Source organism: Lampetra planeri, chromosome 34 (genome assembly GCF_965212315.1).
Source record: "Lampetra planeri chromosome 34, kcLamPlan1.2.h2, whole genome shotgun sequence".
NCBI classification, from domain to species: domain Eukaryota; kingdom Metazoa; phylum Chordata; class Hyperoartia; order Petromyzontiformes; family Petromyzontidae; genus Lampetra; species Lampetra planeri.
This window is the reverse complement of record NC_136140.1, coordinates 11,981,363-12,005,895: the sequence shown is the minus strand read 5'-3', so window position 1 is coordinate 12,005,895 and position 24,533 is coordinate 11,981,363. Positions and strand designations below refer to the sequence as shown.

Sequence of the window (24,533 nt, the reverse complement as noted above, 5' to 3'; positions counted from 1 at the left end):
CGAGTGTGAGGGTGAGTGTGAGCGGTGGTGAGCGGTGGTGAGTGTGATGGTGAGTGTGAGCGGTGGTGAGCGGTGGCGAGTGTGAGGTGCGAGTGTGAGGGTGAGTGTGAGCAGTGGTGAGCGGTGGTGAGTGTGAGGGTGAGTGTGAGCGGTGGTGAGCGGTGGTGAGTGTGAGGGTGCTCTCGCGGCTGGTGCTGCACTCACCAGGGCAGCCTCTCGGCTCAGCCGCTTCTTCAGCTTCTTCAGCGCCTTGTCCCTCTTCCTCGCGACCCTCGCCGGGTCGAACTCCAGCTGCACGCACACGGAGACACGGAGACACGGGGACATGGAGATACGGGGACACGGAAACACGGGGACACGGAGACGCGGGGACATGGGGACACGGAGATACAGAGACACAGAGACACGGAGACACGGAGACATGGAGACATGGAGACATGGAGACACGGAGACATGGGGACACGCTCGTGTGGAGACACGGGGACAGGGGGAAACAGGGACACGGAGACACGGAGACACGGGGACACGGAGACACGGGAACACGGAGACACGGGGACACGGGGACACGGGGAGACAGGGACACGGAGACACGGAGACACGGGGCCACGGAGACACGGGGTCACAGAGACACGGAGACACGGGGACACGGAGACACGGGGACACGGAGACACGGGGACACGGAAACACGGGGACACGGAGTCACAGGGATCGTGGGAGGGGGGGGGGGGGTCGGGGGGTTACTCACGATCGCCATGAGCTTCTCTCTGAAGTATTCGATGTTCCCGAAGTAGAGCGGCGCTGGGCAGCGGACAACTTTCACCCCGGGGGTTTCCGCCGCCTGCGATCACAAAACACAAACGACGGCATCACTTGTGTGTGTGGGGGGGGGGGGGGGTCCATTTTCAGGCAGGATAAATGATTACATATTCTTTGGGTCTTTGATTACAGTTTGACTCTTCTGGTATTATTATCATTGTCTATCCAGCACGGCCCGCGCGTCATTCATCGGTGCACCCATCTGGTGTCCATCAGCAGCTCCGTGCGGTCGACGTGTGGCCACTCCCACTCTGAATTCCTCCTTGCCCCGTGTGAAAACAGACGCCGCTGCTGCTCCGTGCAGCTCACTTCTGCTCGCGCCTTCATTCGATCTCTCTTCTCCCCTCCCATCATCGCTCGACATCTTGGCCCCATAATTCCTTATCCCCCTCCCCCTCCTTCCCTTTTCCCGCCGCTCATCTCAAGCCGTGCCTTCCTCCTTTTTGTCCGTCTCGGGGGCTTCCTTCCCGGCATCGCTTCCCTTTCCCCCATTCCTTTATCTTCTCCCACAGATTGAAATCCCCATGCCGTGTCTTGCGCTACACGGGTAAAATATGTTCTTTTAACACGTAACAAAAACAACAAAGACGTGTGTGGACATTTGTAACCGTACCCATCAACTTTCCAAACGACGTATTGAATTGGAACGGCCCTTGCTCCAATCAAGAAGTGAACCGGAAACAACCCCCCTCCCCCCTATCCCCTCATTGAATGTTAAGGGAGAACAACACTTATCGGGAATTGCCTGGGAGGGAAACGGGAGGGAGGCGGTGACGTCACCTGCTTGAAGACACCGACGCGTTTGTAGATCTCCGTGTCGGGAATGTTGCCCAGAGGGACGCACGCTGGGCTGTAACACAAAGACAAAATAACCATCGTGTCACCTTGAAAGATTTTTGGGGCAAGCGCTGTTAGCGAGTAACACCTTTGAAGGTCGTCAACGGCACGAGAGCGAGTGAATGGACAGCACCACGCCCGGCCGCCTTCGTCTCCCGCATCGAACCAGGTGCTCATTTGAGTCTGAGTCGACCTAGGGGAGGCCCAGGACCGATTCACATCATTGGCACCGGCGGTGGTCGTGAGCGGGAATCGAACTGGAGCCGTCGGGATTCGTAGCGCAGCTCGCTCAGCGCCACGCGCGCCGCGTGTCGCGTTCCCACGTGCGCGACAAGTCGGACCCGAGCCGTGCCGGACCCGAGCCGTGCCGGACCCGAGCCGTGCCGGACCCGAGCCGTGCCGGACCCGAGCCGTGCTGGACCCGAGCCGTGCCGAACCCGAGCCGTGCCGGACCCGAGCCGTGCCGGACCCGAGCCGTGCCGGACCCGAGCCGGACCCGAGCCGTGCCGGGCCGATTTGAGAAGTGACGCGGCGCTTTACGAGCCACGCGACTTCCTGGAACGATGCTCACCAGCGCTCAGTCGTCTCCTTATCACTCGCCTATCGCTACCACGGTTTTACTCGTGCCGTAAACTTCGCTCATCAATTCCTCCACCCCTGTCGAAACAGTCGGGGTCTACCAGATGCCGGCTCTGTCGTCTCGTCACACCACGACGTGTTCCACCACACTTGCAGGTCAAGGCAACTCACCCACCCACACCTCCACACTCCACACCGCCATCACAACACCCCTCTCTTTCTCTGCTTCTTCTCTCGCCCTGTTCTTTTGTGGAAGTCCCTCCCCCCATCATCGCTTTTCACTCCGTGTCTATTATAAAGTTGACAGTGCTGCTGTTTGTTCCTGGCCGCTTGATTTTATTGGATCTTTGGGCCTACTGTGCTCGACAACCGTGAAGAGTAGGCCACGTTTCCCTGCAGTAGAAGGGCTCTCTCTCTCGATCGTCCTCTCATGGAGGCCCATCCAGCAGCAGTGGCGTTGACCGGCTATTGCAGGGTTGCGCCTTAACCTCCTCTCGTGTGGGCCGAGTCTTCCCCACAACAGCGGTGACCACGCGTGGGTGGGGGCAGCCTCTGGCGAGCCGTCAGCATCTCCCTTCTCCCCACTCCTCCAATCACGACCGGCTGCCCCATCCACAACGCGTGGTCTTCATCATGATCATCATCATCATCCTTGTCTTCTGATGAGATCAATCTACTGAAGGCCTTCCCCCAAGCCACCGGGTTTCATCGCTCAATCTCCCCGGCGGTGGATGGGTCCGTCCGTCGTGCCACCACCACCACCCCCTCCCTCCCCTACCCGCTCACGTCGCCCCGTTAATAACCCCGGGCGCTGCTATCAAGACTTCGAGCCGTAAGTGAAATCCAATTCGCAGCGGCCGTTTCGTCACCGCACCTGCTTTGCGCGCGATTGACGCAAGCTCGCAGGTGTCACGACTTACGGTCGAGGGAGAGAATTCAATGGGCGCGCAACGCGTCAGAGTCAGAAACTATTGGCGTTCGGCAGCCTGCTGGGAGAGAGAGAGAGAGAAATGTCCGCGCCCATTAGAGGCTCTCCAGATCGCAAGCAGCTTTACTGAAAGCGTTCGGTGATTTTTCGCACCCCTCAATCCACCGTAGCCAGGTCATCATCATGAACAACAACAGGAGCTAGGTTCGATCGCACTCCCGCCCCCACCCCCCCGACTGGATGAATGTCTACCCATCTCTCGCGCTCTCGCGATGTTCACGGTCCATCTCGTCGTCCCTGTACTCGAGATCGAAAAAACATCGCTGCTGCATCCGTCAAGCGCTTTTTAATCGCCACTTTTTTGGGGGGTAGGGTGGGGGGGCGAGGCCCCTGCTGATGAATTTGTCAGTTGTTTTGTTTCCTCTCCTTCCTCTGTTCTTTTCGGGGGGTAAGTTCCCAACAAGCAACGCAACTTTCACCGGACGATGAGTCACATTGATGTTGCGATGCTGCTGCTGTTGCAGCGGCAGCGGTGCAAGAGCAAAAACAGCAAAAACTTCCAACGCGTTCGTCAATGACGCTGCGGCCACACAATACAATGGACAATAGACGACGTTTCGGGTAACATGCCCTACGTGAGGGCCGAGTAAAGTTGACAATGGATCGTCTTTACCAGAGTCGTTGTGCGCCCAATTGTAGTCAACACGCATGCCATCCTTTTGGCGTTATTACTTTCTCTCTTACAGCTTTGGGCGCCACTTTAATCAACGTGCCCACTTCTCTCCAGGGCAAGGGTGGTAGTGTGGTACGGGATTTGTTCGGTTGTTAAGTACGGCACGGTATTAATTGTCCCCGTACACTTTTCGTACCAACTCAGGTGATGAATTCATGAGAAGCCAAGCTTCTTTATTTCTGATAATCATTATCTTCTCTTTATCTTCTCACCGTACGTTGGAACTTCTTCGCACTGTGCATAGCCCACCGTGCTCGTTGGAGGTGCAGTGCGGGGGAAGGACAAATTAAAGACAAAATGCAGTTTCCAGTTTGTTGTCGGCTATAATAATGTAACACAACAGTTATCAGAAACTAAAACGGTCGGCAAAGACTCCGTTTGCAAAATGACACTCACCATTGATAACGGATGAGAATATGACGCGGGACTTTTTAATCAATATTTCCTAATTATGCAATTTCGGATTTAAATGTTTTTCTTCAATTAAAAAAAATATTTACGCAGATTTGTGTTGTAAAGAGCGAGGACCTTTCTACAACAGCAAAAAAAAGCAAAACGGTATACTGCTGTAAGCTTGCTTGTCGTATATCTCTTATTTCCTAAGCTTTGTTGTTTCTTAAGTACGATATAAGGTACGAAATTAGGGTACACATTTTTTTTACCGTACTAGTACGGTACAAATAGAATATTGGAAAGCTACGGCACGAACATTTGTTTCCGAAGGTACGACCTCCTTCAGTCAAATATTCCATCAAGATCGATAAGGTCGTCACATTGTGCATTGCTCAGTCTCCCACGGTCGAGGCTTCGCACTTGGAGTGACAGTGCCTTTGCAATTGCGACACCGAAACTCTGGAACTTCTTCGAGTTCTAGATTTGAAGCTTTCGTGACTGCAAGGAATCATCTTCTTAGGTTTTTTCGGTAAAGTCACGTAGAAAGTAAAATAAAATAAAAAATAAAAACAAAAATCACGACGTTTCGGAGGCAACACAAGTCTCCGTCATCAGGTGGGACCGTCACAGCCAGATTAGCTGTATCAAGTGAGGCAATGATTCAAGATGTAATCCCTTAAAAGCGAGTTGAGGGGGGAGGGAGAGGGAGGGGGGAGCTCATCAGACTATGGTAGCCAATGAAAGGAACGTATCGGGAGGGAGGGGGGGCGAGGCCAAAAGGGTGGGCGATGGACGTGGAAGCGCTTGTGCCCAAGCGGCCAATTACTGCACACGCCAACACAGGACTTCCGATACACTTAGACATCTTCAAAGCTCGACTAAAAACGTCTCTGTTTCACACGGCTTGCTCTATTTTGTTATTTTCAACCGCCGATCTCACGTCTTCTTGGCGTGGTTGTTGTTGACTGTTTTCCGCCTTTCCATGCAAAGCAACCTGAGAGCGATTGTTTAAGGCCACCCCATTGGATCGTCTTTAAAAGTCATCGTGCACCCATCCCCCGCGCCCACCCCACCCCATAGAGGCAGGCAGATACAGCTGAGGCATAGACGCCTTCAAACATCGCCACAGAGCGTTATCGAGGGCCCAAATAGCGAGCCGCTCGAATAGGGCTTGGCTACAACTGCCAGGGCGAGCTGGCACCAGCTGGCACCAGCTGGCACCATGGCCCATAGCCCATGGCACCATGGCCCATGGCCCGTGGCCCGTGGCACCATGGTGCCGGTGTGTCGGACACCACCGCAAGCCGGTCTCACAAGAGGGAGTGAGCGACGGTGGTGAGGATCTCGAAGGCGAGCGCCACGGCCAGGCCCAGGTCGAGGCCGAGCAGGATGCTCATCACGCAGCTCACCACCCACAGCAGCTGCACTCGTCACCGACGGGGTGGGCGGGGTGGAAGTTGGTGGGGAGGGGGGCAAACGGGGCGGTGAAGAGAAGCACGTGCTGAGTGAGTGGGTGGATGCCTGAACTCAGCCTCAAATGAGTACCTGGTGCGGTGTGTAAACATCGCCACTGGGGAGACAAAGGCGGTCGGCCGTGGTGCTGACCAACCATACCTTCGTGTGCCGTGCCGGCCTTCATAAGTGCTCGCTACCAGCACTTGCACCAACAGTCTGTTAAGGCTACGTGGGGTATCTTTGGCTTTGTGGATCAGTACATTACCTGAGTGGATGAGTGCACAGATGAGCCAGCGCGTGGGTGGATGGGGCTGGAGGTGAGTGAGTGTTTGCGTGAGTGAGCACGCTGGTATGTGGGTTGTTGTGGGTTGTGCTGTGTAGCTCTCCAATGCGGCTCCATGAGTCTCATGACCCTTTTCTAAGGAGGCTCCTGACAAATGTTAGTAGAAGGGGGCGATTATTGCTGCTGCTGCTGTGTGATTAATTTGCCTAACTTTTCAAATGTAGCAAAATGTGGACAGTGACGAAGGCACACAACGGGCCAACTCTTGCCGAATGGTGCCACGAGGCTTTTAACGTCCAACTGTGAGCGCGGCGGCTAGTGTGTAGCGCGACTATGGCTCACAACGCAGACACTGCGGGAACGACCAGGGTGGCCGCCAGGCTCGAACCGCTAAAACCCTGCGAGATGCAGCGAATGACGCGCCAGCGCACCACTGGGTCACGTGACCGCTCCACATGTATGCGTGTGTGTATGCGTGCGTGTGTGTATGCGTGCGTGTGTGTATGCGTGCGTGTGTGTATGCGTGCGTGTGTGTATGCGTGCGTGTGTGTATGCGTGCGTGTGTGTATGCGTGCGTGTGTGTATGCGTGCGTGTGTGTATGCGTGCGTGTGTGTATGCGTGCGTGTGTGTATGCGTGCGTGTGTGTATGCGTGCGTGTGTGTATGCGTGCGTGTGTGTATGCGTGCGTGTGTGTATGCGTGCGTGTGTGTATGCGTGCGTGTGTGTATGCGTGCGTGTGTGTTCGCGCTGACGTACGCAGTCGATGCGGTCCGTCCGCCACAGGCGAGGCACCTCCTTCACCTGGGTGAACATCCCCTTGAGGTTCACCACCACGAGGGAGGCCAGCACCGCCTTGCACCGCCGCGGAGCAGAGGAAAAAAACAAGTAGTCACGTTGCGTATGGCCGGGGTTCCCACAGCCTCGTTCACACTCACTCACTCACCCACCCAGCCACCCAGCCACCCAGCCACGTAGCCACCCAGCCAGCCACCCAGCCACGTAGCCACCCAGCCACATAGCCACCCAGCCACCCAGCCACATAGCCACCCAGCCACATAGCCACCCAGCCACCCAGCCACATAGCCACCAAGCCACCCAGCCACCCAGCCACGTAGCCACCCAGCCACCCAGCCACCCAGCCACCCAGCCACATAGCCACCCAGCCACCCAACCACATAGCCACCCAGCCACCCAGCCACCCAGCCACATAGCCACCCAGTCACCCAGCCACATAGCCACCCAGCCATCCAGCCACCCAGCCACGTAGCCACCCAGCAAAATAGCCACCCAGCCACATAGCCACCCAGCCACCCAGCCACCAAGCCACATAGCCACCCAGCCACTCAGCCACCCAGCCACATAGCCACCCAACCACCCAGCCACCCAGCCACATAGCCACATAGTCACCCAGCCACCCAGCCACATAGCCACCCAGCCACATAGCGACCCAGCCACCCAGCCACCCAGCCACATAGCCATCCAGCCACCCAGCCACCCAGCCACATAGCCACCCAGCCACATAGCCACCCAGCCACATAGCCACGCAGCCACCCAGCCACATAGCCACCCAGCCACCCAGCCACAAAGACACCCAGCCACCCAGCCACGTAGCCACCCAACCACCCAGCCACCCAGCCACCCAGCCAACCTGCCACCCAGCCAACCTGCCACCCAGCCACTTAGCCACCCAGCCACCCAGCCACATAGCCACCCAGCCAAATAGCCACCCAGCCAACCTGCCACATAGCAACCCAGCCTCCCAGCCACATAGCCACCCAGCCACCCAGCCACATGGCCACGCAGCCACATAGCCACTCAGCCACCCAGCCACATAGCCACCCAGCCATCCAGCCACCCAGCCACCCAGCCACGTAGCCACCCAGCCACGTAGCCACCCAGCCACCCAGCAACCCAGCCACATAGCCACCCAGCCACAGAGCCAACCAGCCACCCAGCCACATAGCCACCCAGCTACCCAGCCACCCAGCCACATAGCCACCCAGCCACCCAGCCACATAGCCACCCAGCAATCCAGCCACGTAGCCACCCAGCCACCCAGCCACGTAGCCACCCAGCCACCCAGCCACGTAGCCACCCAGCCACCCAGCCACATAGCCACCCAGCCACCCAGCCACCCAACCACCCAGCCACATAGCCATCCAGTCACCCAGCCACCCAGCCACCCAGCCACATAGCCACCCAGCCACATAGCCACCCAGCCACCCAGCCACCAAGCCACATAGCCACCCAGCCACTCAGCCACCCAGCCACATAGCCATCCAGCCACATAGCGACCCAGCCACGCAGCCACATAGCCACCCAGCCACCCAGCCACATTGCCACATAGTCACCCAGCCACCCAGCCACATAGCCACCCAGCCACATAGCGACCCAGCCACCCAGCCACCCAGCCACCCAGCCACATAGCCATCCAGCCACCCAGCCACATAGCCACCCAGCCACATAGCCACCCAGCCACCCAGCCACCAAGCCACATAGCCACCCAGCCACTCAGCCACCCAGCCACATAGCCACCCAGCCACCCAGCCACATAGCCACATAGTCACCCAGCCACCCAGCCACCCAGCCACATAGCCACCCAGCCACGTAGCCACATAGCCACCCAGCCACATAGCGACCCAGCCACCCAGCCACCCAGCCACCCAGCCACATAGCCATCCAGCCACCCAGCCACATAGCCACCCAGCCACATAGCCACCCAGCCACCCAGCCACCAAGCCACATAGCCACCCAGCCACTCAGCCACCCAGCCACATAGCCACCCAGCCACCCAGCCACATAGCCACATAGTCACCCAGCCACCCAGCCACCCAGCCACATAGCCACCCAGCCACGTAGCCACATAGCCACCCAGCCACCCAGCCACATAGCCACCCAGCCACCCAGCCACATATCCACCCAGCCACCCAGCCACCCAGCCACATAGCCACCCAGCCACCCAGCCACCCAGCCACATAGCCACCCAGCCACCCAGCCACATAGCCACCCAGCCACCCAGCCACCCAGCCACGTAGCCACCCAGCCACCCAGCCACATAGCCACCCAGCCACAGAGCCACCCAGCCACCCAGCCACATAGCCACCCAGCCACATAGCCACCCAGCCACGTAGCCACCCAGCCACATAGCCACCCAGCCACCCAGCCACATAGCCACACAGCAACATAGCCACCCAGCCACCCAGCCACATAGCCACCCAGCCACATAGCCACCCAGCCACCCAGCCACCCAACCACATAGCCACGTAGCCACCCAGCCACCCAGCCACCCAGCCACATAGCCACCCAGCCACATAGCCACCCAGCCACCCAGCCACCCAGCCACCCAGCCACGTAGCCACCCAGCCACCCAGCCACATAGCCATCCAGCCACGTAGCCACCCAGCCACCCAGCCACTTAGCCACCAAGTCACCCAGCCACATAGCCAACCAGCCACCCAGCCACATAGCCACCCAGCCACGTAGCCACCCAGCCACCCAGCCACATAGCCACCCAGCCACCCAGCCACATAGCCACCCAGCCACCCAGCCACATAGCCACCCAGCCACATAGCTGCCCAACCACCCAGCCACCCAGCCACATAGCCACCCAGCCACCCAGCCACATAGGTACCCAGCCACCCAGCCACATAGCCACCCAGCCACCCAGCCACCCAGCCACCCAGCCACATAGCCACCCAGCCACTCAGCCACCCAGCCACATAGCCACCCAGCCACCCAGCCACATAGCCATCCAGCCACCCAGCCACATAGCCAACCAGCCACACAGCCACATTGCCACCCAGCCACCCAGCCACATAGCCACCCACTCACGTAGCCACTCAGCCACCCAGCCACATAGCCATCCAGCCACCCAGCCACAAAGCCACCCAGCCACGCAGCCACATAGCCACCCAGCCACCCAGCCACATAGCCACCCAGCCACCCAGCCACGTAGCCACCCAGCCACCCAGCCACATAGCCACCCAGCCACCCAGCCACCCAGCCACTCAGCCACATAGCCACCCAGCCACCCAGCCACATAGCCACCCAGCCACCCAGCCACATAGCCACCCAGCCACCCAGCCACGTAGCCACCCAGCCACATAGCCACCCAGCCACTTAGCCACCCAGCCACCCAGCCACGTAGCCACCCAGCCACCCAGCCACTCAGCCACATAGGCACCCAGTCACTCAGCCACATAGCCACCCAGCCACCCAGCCACATAGTCACCAAGTCACCCAGCCACATAGCCAACCAGCCACCCAGCCACATAGCCACCCAGCCACATAGCCACCCAGCCACACAGCCACATAGCCACCCAGCCACCCAGCCACCCAGCCACATAGCCACCCAGCAACCCAGCCACATAGCCACCCAGCCACATAGCCACCCAGCCACTCAGCCACCCAGCCACATAGGCACCCAGCCACCCAGCCACATAGCCACCCAGCCACCCAGCCACATAGCAACCCAGCCACTCAGCCACCCAGCCACATAGCCATCAAGCCACCCGGCCACATAGCCACCCAGCCACATAGCCACCCAGCCACATAGCCACCTAGCCACCCAGCCACATAGCCACCCAGCCACCAAGCCACATAGCCACCCACTCACATAGCCACTCAGCCACCCAGCCACATAGCCACCCAGCCACCCAGCCACCCAGTCACATAGCCACCCAGCCACCCAGCCACCCAGCCACATAGCCATCCAGCCACCCAGCCACATAGCCACCCAGCCACATAGCCACCCAGCCACCCAGCCACATAACCACCCACTCACGTAGCGACTCAGCCACCCAGCCACATAGCCACCCAGCTACATAGCCACCCAGCCACCCAGCCACATAGCCACCCGCCACATAGCCACCCAGCCACCCAGTCACATAGCCACCCAGCCACCCAGCCACATAGCCACCCAGCCACCCAGCCAGGTAGCCACCCAACCATGTAGCCATCCAGCCATCCAGATACATAGCCACCCAGCCACCCAGCCACATAGCCACCCAGCCACCCAGCCACATAGCCACCCAGCCACCCAGCCACCCAGCCACCCAGCCACGTAGCCACCCAGCCACGTAGCCACCCAGCCACCCAGCCACGTAGCCACCCAGCCACCCAGCCACATAGCCACCCAGCCACCCAGCCACCCAGCCACATAGCCACGTAGCCACCCAGCCACGTAGCCACCCAGCCACATAGCCACCCAGCCACATAACCACCCAGCCACCCAGCCACATAGCCACCCAGCCAGATAGCCACCCAGCCACCCAGCCACATAGCCACCCAGCAACCCAGCCACATAGCCACCCAGCCACATAGCCACCCAGCCACCCAGCCACATAGCCACCCAGCCACCAAGCCACATAGCCGCCCAACCACCCAGCCACCCAGCCACATAGCCACCCAGCCACTCAGTCACCCAGCCACATAGGCACCCAGCCACCCAGCCACATAGCCACCCAGCCACCCAGCCACATAGCAACCCAGCCACTCAGCCACCCAGCCACATAGCCATCCAGCCACCCGGCCACATAGCCACCCAGCCACATAGCCACCCAGCCACATAGCCACCCAGCCACCCAGCCACCCAGCCACATAGCCAACAAGCCACATAGCCACCCACTCACATAGCCACTCAGCCACCCAGCCACATAGCCACCCAGCCACCCAGCCACCCAGTCACATAGCCACCCAGCCACCCAGCCACCCAGCCACATAGCCATCCAGCCACCCAGCCACATAGCCACCCAGCCACATAGCCACCCAGCCACCCACTCACGTAGCGACTCAGCCACCCAGCCACATAGCCACCCAGCCAAATAGCCACCCAGCTACATAGCCACCCAGCCACCCAGCCACATAGCCACCCAGCCACATAGCCACCCAGCCACCCAGCCACATAGCCACCCACTCACGTAGCCACTCAGCCACCCAGCCACATAGCCACCCAGCCAACAAGCCACCCAGCCACATAGCCACCCAGCCACCCAGCCACATAGCCACCCAGCCACCCAGCCACATAGCCACCCAGCCACCCAGCCACCCAGCCACGTAGCCACCCAGCCACGTAGCCACCCAGCCACGTAGCCACCCAGCCACCCAGCCACGTAGCCACACAGCCACCCAGCCACCCAGCCACCCAGCCACATAGCCACCCAGCCACCCAGCCACCCAGCCACATAGCCACGTAGCCACCCAGCCACCCAGCCACCCAGCCACCCAGCCACGAAGCCACCCAGCCACACAGCCACATAGCCACCCAGCCACATAACCACCCAGCCACCCAGCCACATAGCCACCCAGCCACATAGCCACATAGCCACCCAGCCACCCAGCCACATAGCCCACCAGCCACCCAGCCACGTAGCCACCCAGCCACATAGCCACCCAGCCACATAGCCACCCAGCCTCCCAGCCACATAGCCACCCAGCCACATAGCCACCCAGCCACATAGCCACCCAGCCACATAGCCACCCAGCCACCCAGCCACATAGCCACTCAGCCACCCAGCCACATAGCCACCCAGCCACCCAGCCACATAGCCACCCACTCACGTAGCGACTCAGCCACCCAGCCACCCAGCCACCCAGCCACATAGCCACCCAGCCACATAGCCACCCAGCCACATAGCCACCCAGCCACCCAGCTACATAGCCACCCAGCCAACCAGCCACATAGCCACCCAGCCACATAGCCACCCAGCCACATAGCCACCCACTCACGTAGCCACTCAGCCACCCAGCCACATAGCCACCCAGCCACCCAGCCACCCAGCCACGTAGCCACCCAGCCACCCAGCTACATAGCCACCCAGCCACCCAGCCACGTAGCCACCCAGCCACCCAGCCACATAGCCACCCAGCCACCCAGCCACCAAGCCACATAGCCACGTAGCCACCCAGCCACCCAGCCACCCAGCCACCCAGCCACGTAGCCACCCAGCCACCCAGCCCACTAGCCACCCAGCCACCCAGCCACCCAGCCACCCAGCCACCCAGCCACATAGCCACGTAGCCACCCAGCCACCCAGCCACCCAGCCACCCAGCCACGTAGCCACCCAGCCACCCAGCCACGTAGCCACCCAGCCACCCAGCCACATAGCCACCCAGCCACCCAGGCACATAGCCACCCAGCCACCCAGCCACATAGCCACCCAGCCACATAGCCACCCAGCCACCCAGCCACATAGCCACCCACTCACGTAGTCACTCAGTCACCCAGCAACATAGCCAGCCAGCCACCCAGCCACATAGCCACCCAGCCACCCAGTCACATAGCCACCCAGCCACCCAGCCATATAGCCACCCAGCCACGTAGCCACCCAGCCACGTAGCCACCCAGCCACCCAGCCACCCAGCCACATAGCCACCCAGCCACCCAGCCAGGTAGCCACCCAGCCATGTAGCCATCCAGCCATCCAGATATATAGCCACCCAGCTACCCAGCCACCCAGCCACCCAGCCACATAGCCACCCAGCCACCCAGCCACGTAGCCACCCAGCCACCCAGCCACCCAGCCACCCAGCCACGTAGCCACCCAGCCACCCAGCCACGTAGCCACCCAGCCACCCAGCCACATAGCCACCCAGCCACCCAGCCACCCAGGCACATAGCCACCCAGCCACCCAGCCACATGGCCACCCAGCCACATAGCCACCCAGCCACATAGCCACGCAGCCACATAGCCACCCAGCCACCCAGCCACCCAGCCACATGGCCACCCATCCACATAGCAACCCAGCCACCCAGCCACATAGCCACCCAGCCACATAGCCACCCAGCCACCCAGCCACATAGCCACCCAGCCACATAGCCACGCAGCCACCCATGCACATAGCCACCCAGCCACCCAGCCACGTAACCACCCAGCCACATAGCCACCCAGCCACGTAGCCACCCAGCCACCCAGCCACGTAGCCACCCAGCCACCCAGCCACCCAGCCACATAGGCACCCAGCCACCCAGCCACATAGCCACCCAGCCACCCAGCCACATAGCCACCAAGTCACCCAGCCACATAGCCAACCAGCCACCCAGTCACATAGCCACCCAGCCACCCAGCCACCCAGCCACATAGCCATCCAGCCACCCAGCCACATAGCCACCCAGCCACATAGCCACCCAGCCACATAGCCACCCAGCCACATAGCCACCCAGCTACATAGCCACCCAGCCAACCAGCCACATAGCCACCCAGCCACATAGCCACCCAGCCACATAGCCACCCACTCACGTAGCCACTCAGCCACCCAGCCACATAGCCACCCAGCCACCCAGCCACCCAGCCACGTAGCCACCCAGCCACCCAGCTACATAGCCACCCAGCCACCCAGCCACGTAGCCACCCAGCCACCCAGCCACCCAGCCACCAAGCCACATAGCCACGTAGCCACCCAGCCACCCAGCCACCCAGCCACGTAGCCACCCAGCCACCCAGCCCACTAGCCACCCAGCCACCCAGCCACCCAGCCACATAGCCACGTAGCCACCCAGCCACCCAGCCACCCAGCCACGTAGCCACCCAGCCACCCAGCCACGTAGCCACCCAGCCACCCAGCCACCCAGCCACATAGCCACCCAGCCACCCAGGCACATAGCCACCCAGCCACCCAGCCACATAGCCACCCACTCACGTAGCCACTCAGCCACCCAGCAACATAGCCAGCCAGCCACCCAGCCACATAGCCACCCAGCCACCCAGTCACATAGCCACCCAGCCACCCAGCCATATAGCCACCCAGCCACGTAGCCACCCAGCCACCCAGCCACATAGCCACCCAGCCAGGTAGCCACCCAGCCATGTAGCCATCCAGCCATCCAGATATATAGCCACCCAGCTACCCAGCCACCCAGCCAACCAGCCACATAGCCACCCAGCCACCCAGCCACGTAGCCACCCAGCCACCCAGCCACCCAGCCACCCAGCCACGTAGCAACCCAGCCACCCAGCCACGTAGCCACCCAGCCACCCAGCCACATAGCCACCCAGCCACCCAGCCACCCAGCCACATAGCCACCCAGCCACCCAGGCACATAGCCACCCAGCCACCCAGCCACATGGCCACCCAGCCACATAGCCACCCAGCCACCCAGCCACCCAGCCACATAGCCACCCAGCCACATAGCCACCCAGCCACCCAAGCACATAGCCACCCAGCCACCCAGCCACGTAACCACCCAGCTACCCAGCCACATAGCCACCCAGCCACGTAGCCACCCAGCCACCCAGCCACGTAGCCACCCAGCCACCCAGCCACCCAGGCACCCAGCCACCCAGCCACATAGCCACCCAGCCACCCAGCCACATAGCCACCAAGTCACCCAGCCACATAGCCAACCAGCCACACAGCCACATAGCCACCCAGCCACGTAGCCACCCAGCCAACCAGCCACATAGCCCCCCAGCCACCCAGCCACATAGCCACCCAGCCACAAAGCCACATAGCCACCCAGCCACCCAGCCACATAGCCGCCCAACCACCCAGCCACCCAGCCACATAGCCACCCAGCCACCCAGCCACATAGGCACCTAGCCACCCAGCCACATAGCCACCCAGCCACCCAGCCACCCAGCCACATAGCCACCCAGCCACTCAGCCACCCAGCCACATAGCCACCCAGCCACATAGCCATCCAGCCACCAAGCCACATAGCCACCCAGCCACATAGCCACCCAGCCACATAGCCACCCAGCCAACCAGCCACATAGCCCCCCACTCACCCAGCCACATAGCCACCCAGCCACAAAGCCACATAGCCACCCAGCCACCCAGCCACATAGCCACCCACTCACATAGCCACCCAGCCACCCAGCCACATAGCCACCCAGCCACCCAGCCACATAGCCACCAAGTCACCCAGCCACATAGCCAACCAGCCACCCAGTCACATAGCCACCCAGCCACCCAGCCACCCAGCCACATAGCCATCCAGCCACCCAGCCACATAGCCACCCAGCCACATAGCCACCCAGCCACATAGCCACCCAGCCACATAGCCACCCAGCTACATAGCCACCCAGCCAACCAGCCACATAGCCACCCAGCCACATAGCCACCCAGCCACATAGCCACCCACTCACGTAGCCACTCAGCCACCCAGCCACATAGCCACCCAGCCACCCAGCCACCCAGCCACGTAGCCACCCAGCCACCCAGCTACATAGCCACCCAGCCACCCAGCCACGTAGCCACCCAGCCACCCAGCCACCCAGCCACCCAGCCACCAAGCCACGTAGCCACCCAGCCACCCAGCCACCCAGCCACCCAGCCACGTAGCCACCCAGCCACCCAGCCCACTAGCCACCCAGCCACCCAGCCACCCAGCCACATAGCCACGTAGCCACCCAGCCACCCAGCCACCCAGCCACGTAGCCACCCAGCCACCCAGCCACCCAGCCACCCAGCCACCCAGCCACATAGCCACCCAGCCACCCAGGCACATAGCCACCCAGCCACCCAGCCACATAGCCACCCACTCACGTAGCCACTCAGCCACCCAGCAACATAGCCAGCCAGCCACCCAGCCACATAGCCACCCAGCCACCCAGTCACATAGCCACCCAGCCAACCAGCCATATAGCCACCCAGCCACGTAGCCACCCAGCCACCCAGCCACATAGCCACCCAGCCAGGTAGCCACCCAGCCATGTAGCCATCCAGCCATCCAGATATATAGCCACCCAGCTACCCAGCCACCCAGCCAACCAGCCACATAGCCACCCAGCCACCCAGCCACGTAGCCACCCAGCCACCCAGCCACCCAGCCACCCAGCCACGTAGCCACCCAGCCACCCAGCCACGTAGCCACCCAGCCACCCAGCCACATAGCCACCCAGCCACCCAGCCACCCAGCCACATAGCCACCCAGCCACCCAGGCACATAGCCACCCAGCCACCCAGCCACATGGCCACCCAGCCACATAGCCACCCAGCCACCCAGCCACCCAGCCACATAGCCACCCAGCCACATAGCCACCCAGCCACCCAAGCACATAGCCACCCAGCCACCCAGCCACGTAACCACCCAGCTACCCAGCCACATAGCCACCCAGCCACGTAGCCACCCAGCCACCCAGCCACGTAGCCACCCAGCCACCCAGCCACCCAGGCACCCAGCCACCCAGCCACATAGCCACCCAGCCACCCAGCCACATAGCCACCAAGTCACCCAGCCACATAGCCAACCAGCCACACAGCCACATAGCCACCCAGCCACGTAGCCACCCAGCCAACCAGCCACATAGCCCCCCAGCCACCCAGCCACATAGCCACCCAGCCACAAAGCCACATAGCCACCCAGCCACCCAGCCACATAGCCGCCCAACCACCCAGCCACCCAGCCACATAGCCACCCAGCCACCCAGCCACATAGGCACCTAGCCACCCAGCCACATAGCCACCCAGCCACCCAGCCACCCAGCCACATAGCCACCCAGCCACTCAGCCACCCAGCCACATAGCCACCCAGCCACATAGCCATCCAGCCACCAAGCCACATAGCCACCCAGCCACATAGCCACCCAGCCACATAGCCACCCAGCCAACCAGCCACATAGCCCCCCACTCACCCAGCCACATAGCCACCCAGCCACAAAGCCACATAGCCACCCAGCCACCCAGCCACATAGCCACCCACTCACATAGCCACCCAGCCACCCAGCCACATAGCCACCCAGCCACCCAGCCACATAGGCACCTAGCCACCCAGCCACATAGCCACCCAGCCACCCAGCCACCCAGCCACATAGCCACCCAGCCACTCAGCCACCCAGCCACATAGCCACCCAGCCACATAGCCATCCAGCCACCAAGCCACATAGCCACCCAGCCACATAGCCACCCAGCCACCCAGCTACATAGCCACCCAGCCACCCAGCCACATAGCCACCCAGCCACATAGCCACCCAACCACCCAGCCACATAGCCACCCAGCCACCCAGCCACCCAGCCACGTAGCCACCCAGCCACCCAGCCACATAGCCACCCAGCCACGTAGCCACCCAGCCACCCAGCCACATAGCCACCCAGCCACCCAGCCACATAGCCACCCAGCCACCCAGCCACCCAGCCACATAGCCACCCAGCCACCCAGCCACATGGCCACCCAGCCACATAGCAACCCAGCCACCCAGCCACATAGCCACCCAGCCACATAGCCACCCAGCCACCCAGCCACCCAGCCACATAGCCACCCAGCCACATAGCCACCCAGCCACCCAGCCACCCAGCCACGTAACCACCCAGCCACCCAGCCACATAGCCACCCAGCCACGTAGCCACCCAGCCACCCAGCCACGTAGCCACCCAGCCACCCAGCCACATAGGCACCCAGCCACCCAGCCACATAGCCACCCAGCCACCCAGCCACCCAGCCACATAGCCACCAAGTCACCCAGCCACATAGCCAACCAGCCACACAGCCACAAAGCCACCCAGCCACATAGCCACCCAGCCAACCAGCCACATAGCCCCCCAGCCACCCAGCCACATAGCCACCCAGCCACAAAGCCACATAGCCACCCAGCCACCCAGCCGCCCAACCACCCAGCCACCCAGCCACATAGCCACCCAGCCACCCAGCCACATAGGCACCTAGCCACCCAGCCACATAGCCACCCAGCCACCCAGCCACCCAGCCACATAGCCACCCAGCCACTCAGCCACCCAGCCACATAGCCACCCAGCCACATAGCCATCCAGCCACCAAGCCACATAGCCACCCAGCCACATAGCCACCCAGCCACATAGCCACCCAGCCAACCAGCCACATAGCCCCCCACTCACCCAGCCACATAGCCACCCAGCCACAAAGCCACATAGCCACCCAGCCACCCAGCCACATAGCCACCCACTCACATAGCCACCCAGCCACCCAGCCACATAGCCACCCAGCCACATAGGCACCTAGCCACCCAGCCACATAGCCACCCAGCCACCCAGCCACCCAGCCACATAGCCACCCAGCCACTCAGCCACCCAGCCACATAGCCACCCAGCCACATAGCCATCCAGCCACCAAGCCACATAGCCACCCAGCCACATAGCCACCCAGCCACATAGCCACCCAGCCACCCAGCTACATAGCCACCCAGCCACCCAGCCACCCAGCCACATAGCCACCCAGCCACATAGCCACCCAACCACCCAGCCACATAGCCACCCACTCACGTAGCCACTCAGCCACCCAGCCACATAGCCACCCAGCCACCCAGCCACCCAGCCACATAGCCACCCAGCGACTCAGCCACCCAGCCACATAGCCACCCAGCTACATAGCCATCCAGCCACCAAGCCACATAGCCACCCAGCCACATAGCCACCCAGCCACCCAGCTACATAGCCACCCAGCCACCCAGCCACCCAGCCACATAGCCACCCAGCCACATAGCCACCCAACCACCCAGCCACATAGCCACCCACTCACGTAGCCACTCAGCCACCCAGCCACATAGCCACCCAGCCACCCAGCCACCCAGCCACGTAGCCACCCAGCCACCCAGCCACATAGCCACCCAGCCACCCAGCCACGTAGCCACCCAGCCACCCAGCCACCCAGCCACCCAGCCACATAGCCACCCAGCCACCCAGCCACATAGCCACCCAGCCATCCAGCCACCCAGCCACATAGCCACCCAGCCACCCAGCCACATGGCCACCCAGCCACATAGCAACCCAGCCACCCAGCCACATAGCCACCCAGCCACATAGCCACCCAGCCACCCAGCCACCCAGCCACATAGCCACCCAGCCACATAGCCACCCAGCCACCCAGGCACATAGCCACCTAGCCACCCAGCCACGTAACCACCCAGCCACCCAGCCACATAGCCACCCAGCCACGTAGCCACCCAGCCACCCAGCCACGTAGCCACCCAGCCACCCAGCCACCCAGCCACATAGGCACCCAGCCACCCAGCCACATAGCCACCCAGCCACCCAGCCACCCAGCCACATAGCCACCCAGCCACATAGCCATCCAGCCACCAAGCCACATAGCCACCCAGCCACATAGCCACCCAGCCACATAGCCACCCAGTAAACCAGCCACATAGCCCCCCACTCACCCAGCCACATAGCCACCCAGCCACAAAGCCACATAGCCACCCAGCCACCCAGCCACATAGCCACCCACTCACATAGCCACCCAGCCACCCAGCCACATAGCCACCCAGCCACCCAGCCACATAGGCACCTAGCCACCCAGCCACATAGCCACCCAGCCACCCAGCCACCCAGCCACTCAGCCACCCAGCCACATAGCCACCCAGCCACATAGCCATCCAGCCACCAAGCCACATAGCCACCCAGCCACATAGCCACCCAGCCACATAGCCACCCAGCCACCCAGCTACATAGCCACCCAGCCACCCAGCCACCCAGCCACATAGCCACCCAGCCACATAGCCACCCAACCACCCAGCCACATAGCCACCCACTCACGTAGCCACTCAGCCATCCAGCCACATAGCCACCCAGCCACCCAGCCACCCAGCCACGTAGCCACCCAGCCACCCAGCCACATAGCCACCCAGCCACCCAGCCACGTAGCCACCCAGCCACGTAGCCACCCAGCCACGCAGCCACATAGCCACCCAGCCACCCAGCCACATAGCCACCCAGCCACCCAGCCACCCAGCCACATGGCCACCCAGCCACATAGCAACCCAGCCACCCAGCCACATAGCCACCCAGCCACATAGCCACCCAGCCACCCAGCCACATAGCCACATAGCCACCCAGCCACCCAGGCACATAGCCACCCAGCCACCCAGCCACGTAACCACCCAGCCACCCAGCCACATAGCCACCGAGCCACGTAGCCACCCAGCCACCCAGCCACGTAGCCACCCAGCCACCCAGCCACCCAGCCACATAGGCACCCAGCCACCCAGCTACATAGCCACCCAGCCACCCAGCCACATAGCCACCAAGTCACCCAGCCACATAGCCAACCAGCTACACAGCCACATAGCCACCCAGCCACATAGCCACCCAGCCAACCAGCCACATAGCCCCCCAGCCACGTAGCCACCCAGCCACAAAGCCACATAGCCACCCAGCCACCCAGCCACATAGCCGCCCAACCACCCAGCCACCCAGCCACATAGCCACCCAGCCACCCAGCCACATAGGCACCTAGCCACCCAGCCACATAGCCACCCAGCCACCCAGCCACATAGCCACCCAGCCACTCAGCCACCCAGCCACATAGCCACCCAGCCACATAGCCATCCAGCCACCAAGCCACATAGCCACCCAGCCACATAGCCACCCAGCCACATAGCCACCCAGCCTCCCAGCCACCCAGCCACATAGCCACCCAGCCACATAGCCACCCAACCACCCAGCCACATAGCCACCCACTCACGTAGCCACTCAGCCACCCAGCCACATAGCCACCCAGCCACCCAGCCACGTAGCCACCCAGCCACCCAGCCACATAGCCACCCAGCCACCCAGCCACGTAGCCACCAAGCCACCCAGCCACATAGCCACCCAGCCACCCAGCCACATAGCCACCCAGCCACCCAGCCACCCAGCCACATAGCCACGTAGCCACCCAGCCACCCAGCCACCCAGCCACGTAGCCACCCAGCCACCCAGCCACATAGCCACCCAGCCACCCAGCCACCCAGCCACCCAGTCACATAGCCACGTAGCCACCCAGCCACCCAGCCACGTAGCCACCCAGCCACCCAGCCACCCAGGCACATAGACACCCAGCCACATAGCCACCCAGCCACCCAGCCACCCAGCCACATAGCCACCCAGCCACCTAGCCACATAACCATCCAGCCACCCAGCCACCCAGCCATATAGCCACATAGCCACCCAGCCACCCAGCCACATAGCCACCCAGCCACATAGCCACCCAGCCACGTAGCCACATAGCCACCCAGCCACCCAGCCACCCAGCCACATAGCCACCCAGCCACCCAGCCACATAGCCACCCAGCCACATAGCCACCCAGCCACCCAGCCACATAGCCACCCAGCCACATATCCACCAAGCCACCCAGCCACATAGACACCCAGCCACTCAGCCACCCAGCCACATAGCCACCCAGCCACCCAGCCACGTAGCCACCCAGCCACCCAGCCACATAGCCACCCAGCCACCCAGCCACCCAGCCACCCAGCTACCCAGCCACCTAGCCACATAGCCACCCAGCCACTCAGCCACCCAGCCACATAGCCACCCAGCCACCCAGCCACGTAGCCACCCAGCCACATAGCCACCCAGCCACCCAGCCACCCAGCTACCCAGCCACCCAGCCACATAGCCACCCAGCCACTCAGCCACATAGCCACCCAGCCACCCAGCTACCCAGCCACCCAGCCACGTAGCCACCCAGCCACGTAGCCACCCAGCCACCCAGGTACGTAGCCACCCAGCCACGTAGCCACCCAGCCACCCAGCCACGTAGCTACCCAGCCACGTAGCCACCCAGCCACCCACCTACTCACCCATCCAGCCGCCCAACTACCCAGCCAACCACCCTTCAGTTCACACGGTTAGACAGTCAGTCATACAGTGGTCCGGCAGGACAGTGAGCTGGTGAGCGATTGGGCTGGTTGTGCAGGTATCCCGTGAGTCGTTAAGTTGTGCAGGCCATGTGATTAAACTAAACTTTTTTTTTTATTTACCAGGTAAGGCCCACTGAACTATGCAGCTCTTTCTCCGCAGCGACCGGCCACAAATTATAGCTGAAAGAAATGGCTGTGTAAAAGGTATAGGAGACAAATACTCCAAACTCGTGATGTTGATTTTAAATGTGCATGGAAAAGCCAGAGGACATGAAGAAAAATCACGCGACCACGGGGAGAAAGAGCGACATGCAAACTCCAAATATACAGCAGGCATCAAGGTCGAGATCGAGCCCACGACCTCCTGTACACCAGGCGATGTAGTTAACATATCCTAGCCACCGTGAAGCGGGTGCACACCGTCTGCAGTGGCTCCAGGAGGAAGCCCAGCGCCAGGATGACGATGAGCACGATGATGGACGACAGCAGAGCAGCCACCTGCATTCACCCCAACACACACACAGACACATAGACACACACACACACACAGACACACACACACACAGAGACACACACGCAGACACACAGACACACACACACAGACAGACACACACAGAGACACACATGCCCCGTAGAGACTTCAATTAACTATACTCTTCGGTTCTTTTCGGTAAAGTCATGTAGGTAGAAATAAAATAAAACAAATCACGATGTTTCGATCACAACACAAGCGATCTTCATCAGCTGGGACAACCCTCTCTGACCTATGTAGCCTCTTGCCACGGCAACTCTCCCGCCGACTTCAGCATTTTATTGCTGTGGTTGTCCCACCTGGTGAAGATCGCTTGTGTTGCGATCGAAACGTCGTGATTGGTTTTATTTTGTTTTATTTCTACCCACGTGACTTTACTGAAAGAACCAAAGAGTATGGACTCCTGCAGTCACGAAAGCTTCAAATCAAGACTTCAATTGACTGTTGGGGAAAGTGCTGTTAGCAAGCACCTATGAAGGCTGTCACGGCCCTCAAGGGCATGTGTTGTATCTATGCCCTGTTTTCCGTTATTAATATTAAGAATAATTAAAAAAAATATTTCTCTTTTTATTATATCTATATATACTTTTTTAATTAAATAATGAAAACAACCCACTACAAGCACACCAGGAATCTGTGAAACGGCCATTAAACTGGTAAGAAGTCGTCACAGAAAGGTCATAGACATCCAGATGGACAAAAAGATGTATGGACTAACCTCCCAAGACATCTGGAGATGTACAGATAAGGTGCAGAGTAAATAACGGTTGAAACTTCGCGTTTTCTTAACGTTTTCCTTACCGAAAAGTAGAAACTTAACAAAGATAATTAACCAACAAACAATAATATTTGTATTATTAGTATATGTTTCCTACCTACACGACCTTCCTAAAAACTAAAGAGTACGAATTCCAGAAATCTTAAGTGGAAACATAGTTACACTTAACCTCAGGACATTAAAATATAACTCAGAATAAAACACCAATCTCTGGAGAACTAAACTTGGCGAAGCCCCAAAATAATAATGTGACGAGGATCATTACGAATATTCATCAAACATAGACGAATGATAACCACGATACTAAGACCGAAGGAACTCATAAAATATAATTCAAGAAAAAATGTAACACACAGGACCACATAAATGTATTACAAACATCTCCTCAGCCACCTTTGTCTTCCAGCGGGGTCTGGCAAGCAAGGAGGGAGCAAAAAGGTCACAAGGGGGGGGGGGGGTTTGTGCTGACATTGTTTGTTTTCTCTCGCAAGAGACGCGGAGAGAGGAGAGGGTGCTCACGTTTTGAGTTAAACACGGCCGTCTGTCTCCCCGCAGCACGGACAGCAAGATTTGCACACGCGAGCAAATAACATTCCCCACCCCTCCTTCCAGAATGGTTACACAGCTGTGTCTTTACTAATAAACACGCACATGACACACGAAA

The 24,533-nt window shown here is 60.8% G+C and overlaps 1 protein-coding gene across 1 annotated transcript in view; it reads right to left on the bottom strand.

Annotated features, from left to right (window-relative positions):
* Positions 1-24,533, bottom strand: part of LOC144729967 (chloride anion exchanger-like) — a 135,722-nt gene that overhangs the window by 6,094 nt on the left and 105,095 nt on the right. The window contains 6 exon segments of the mRNA XM_078610396.1: positions 205-291; positions 746-838; positions 1,597-1,666; positions 5,601-5,707; positions 6,782-6,877; positions 22,980-23,057. Of these exon segments, the coding sequence (XP_078466522.1) occupies positions 205-291; positions 746-838; positions 1,597-1,666; positions 5,601-5,707; positions 6,782-6,877; positions 22,980-23,057 (531 nt within the window).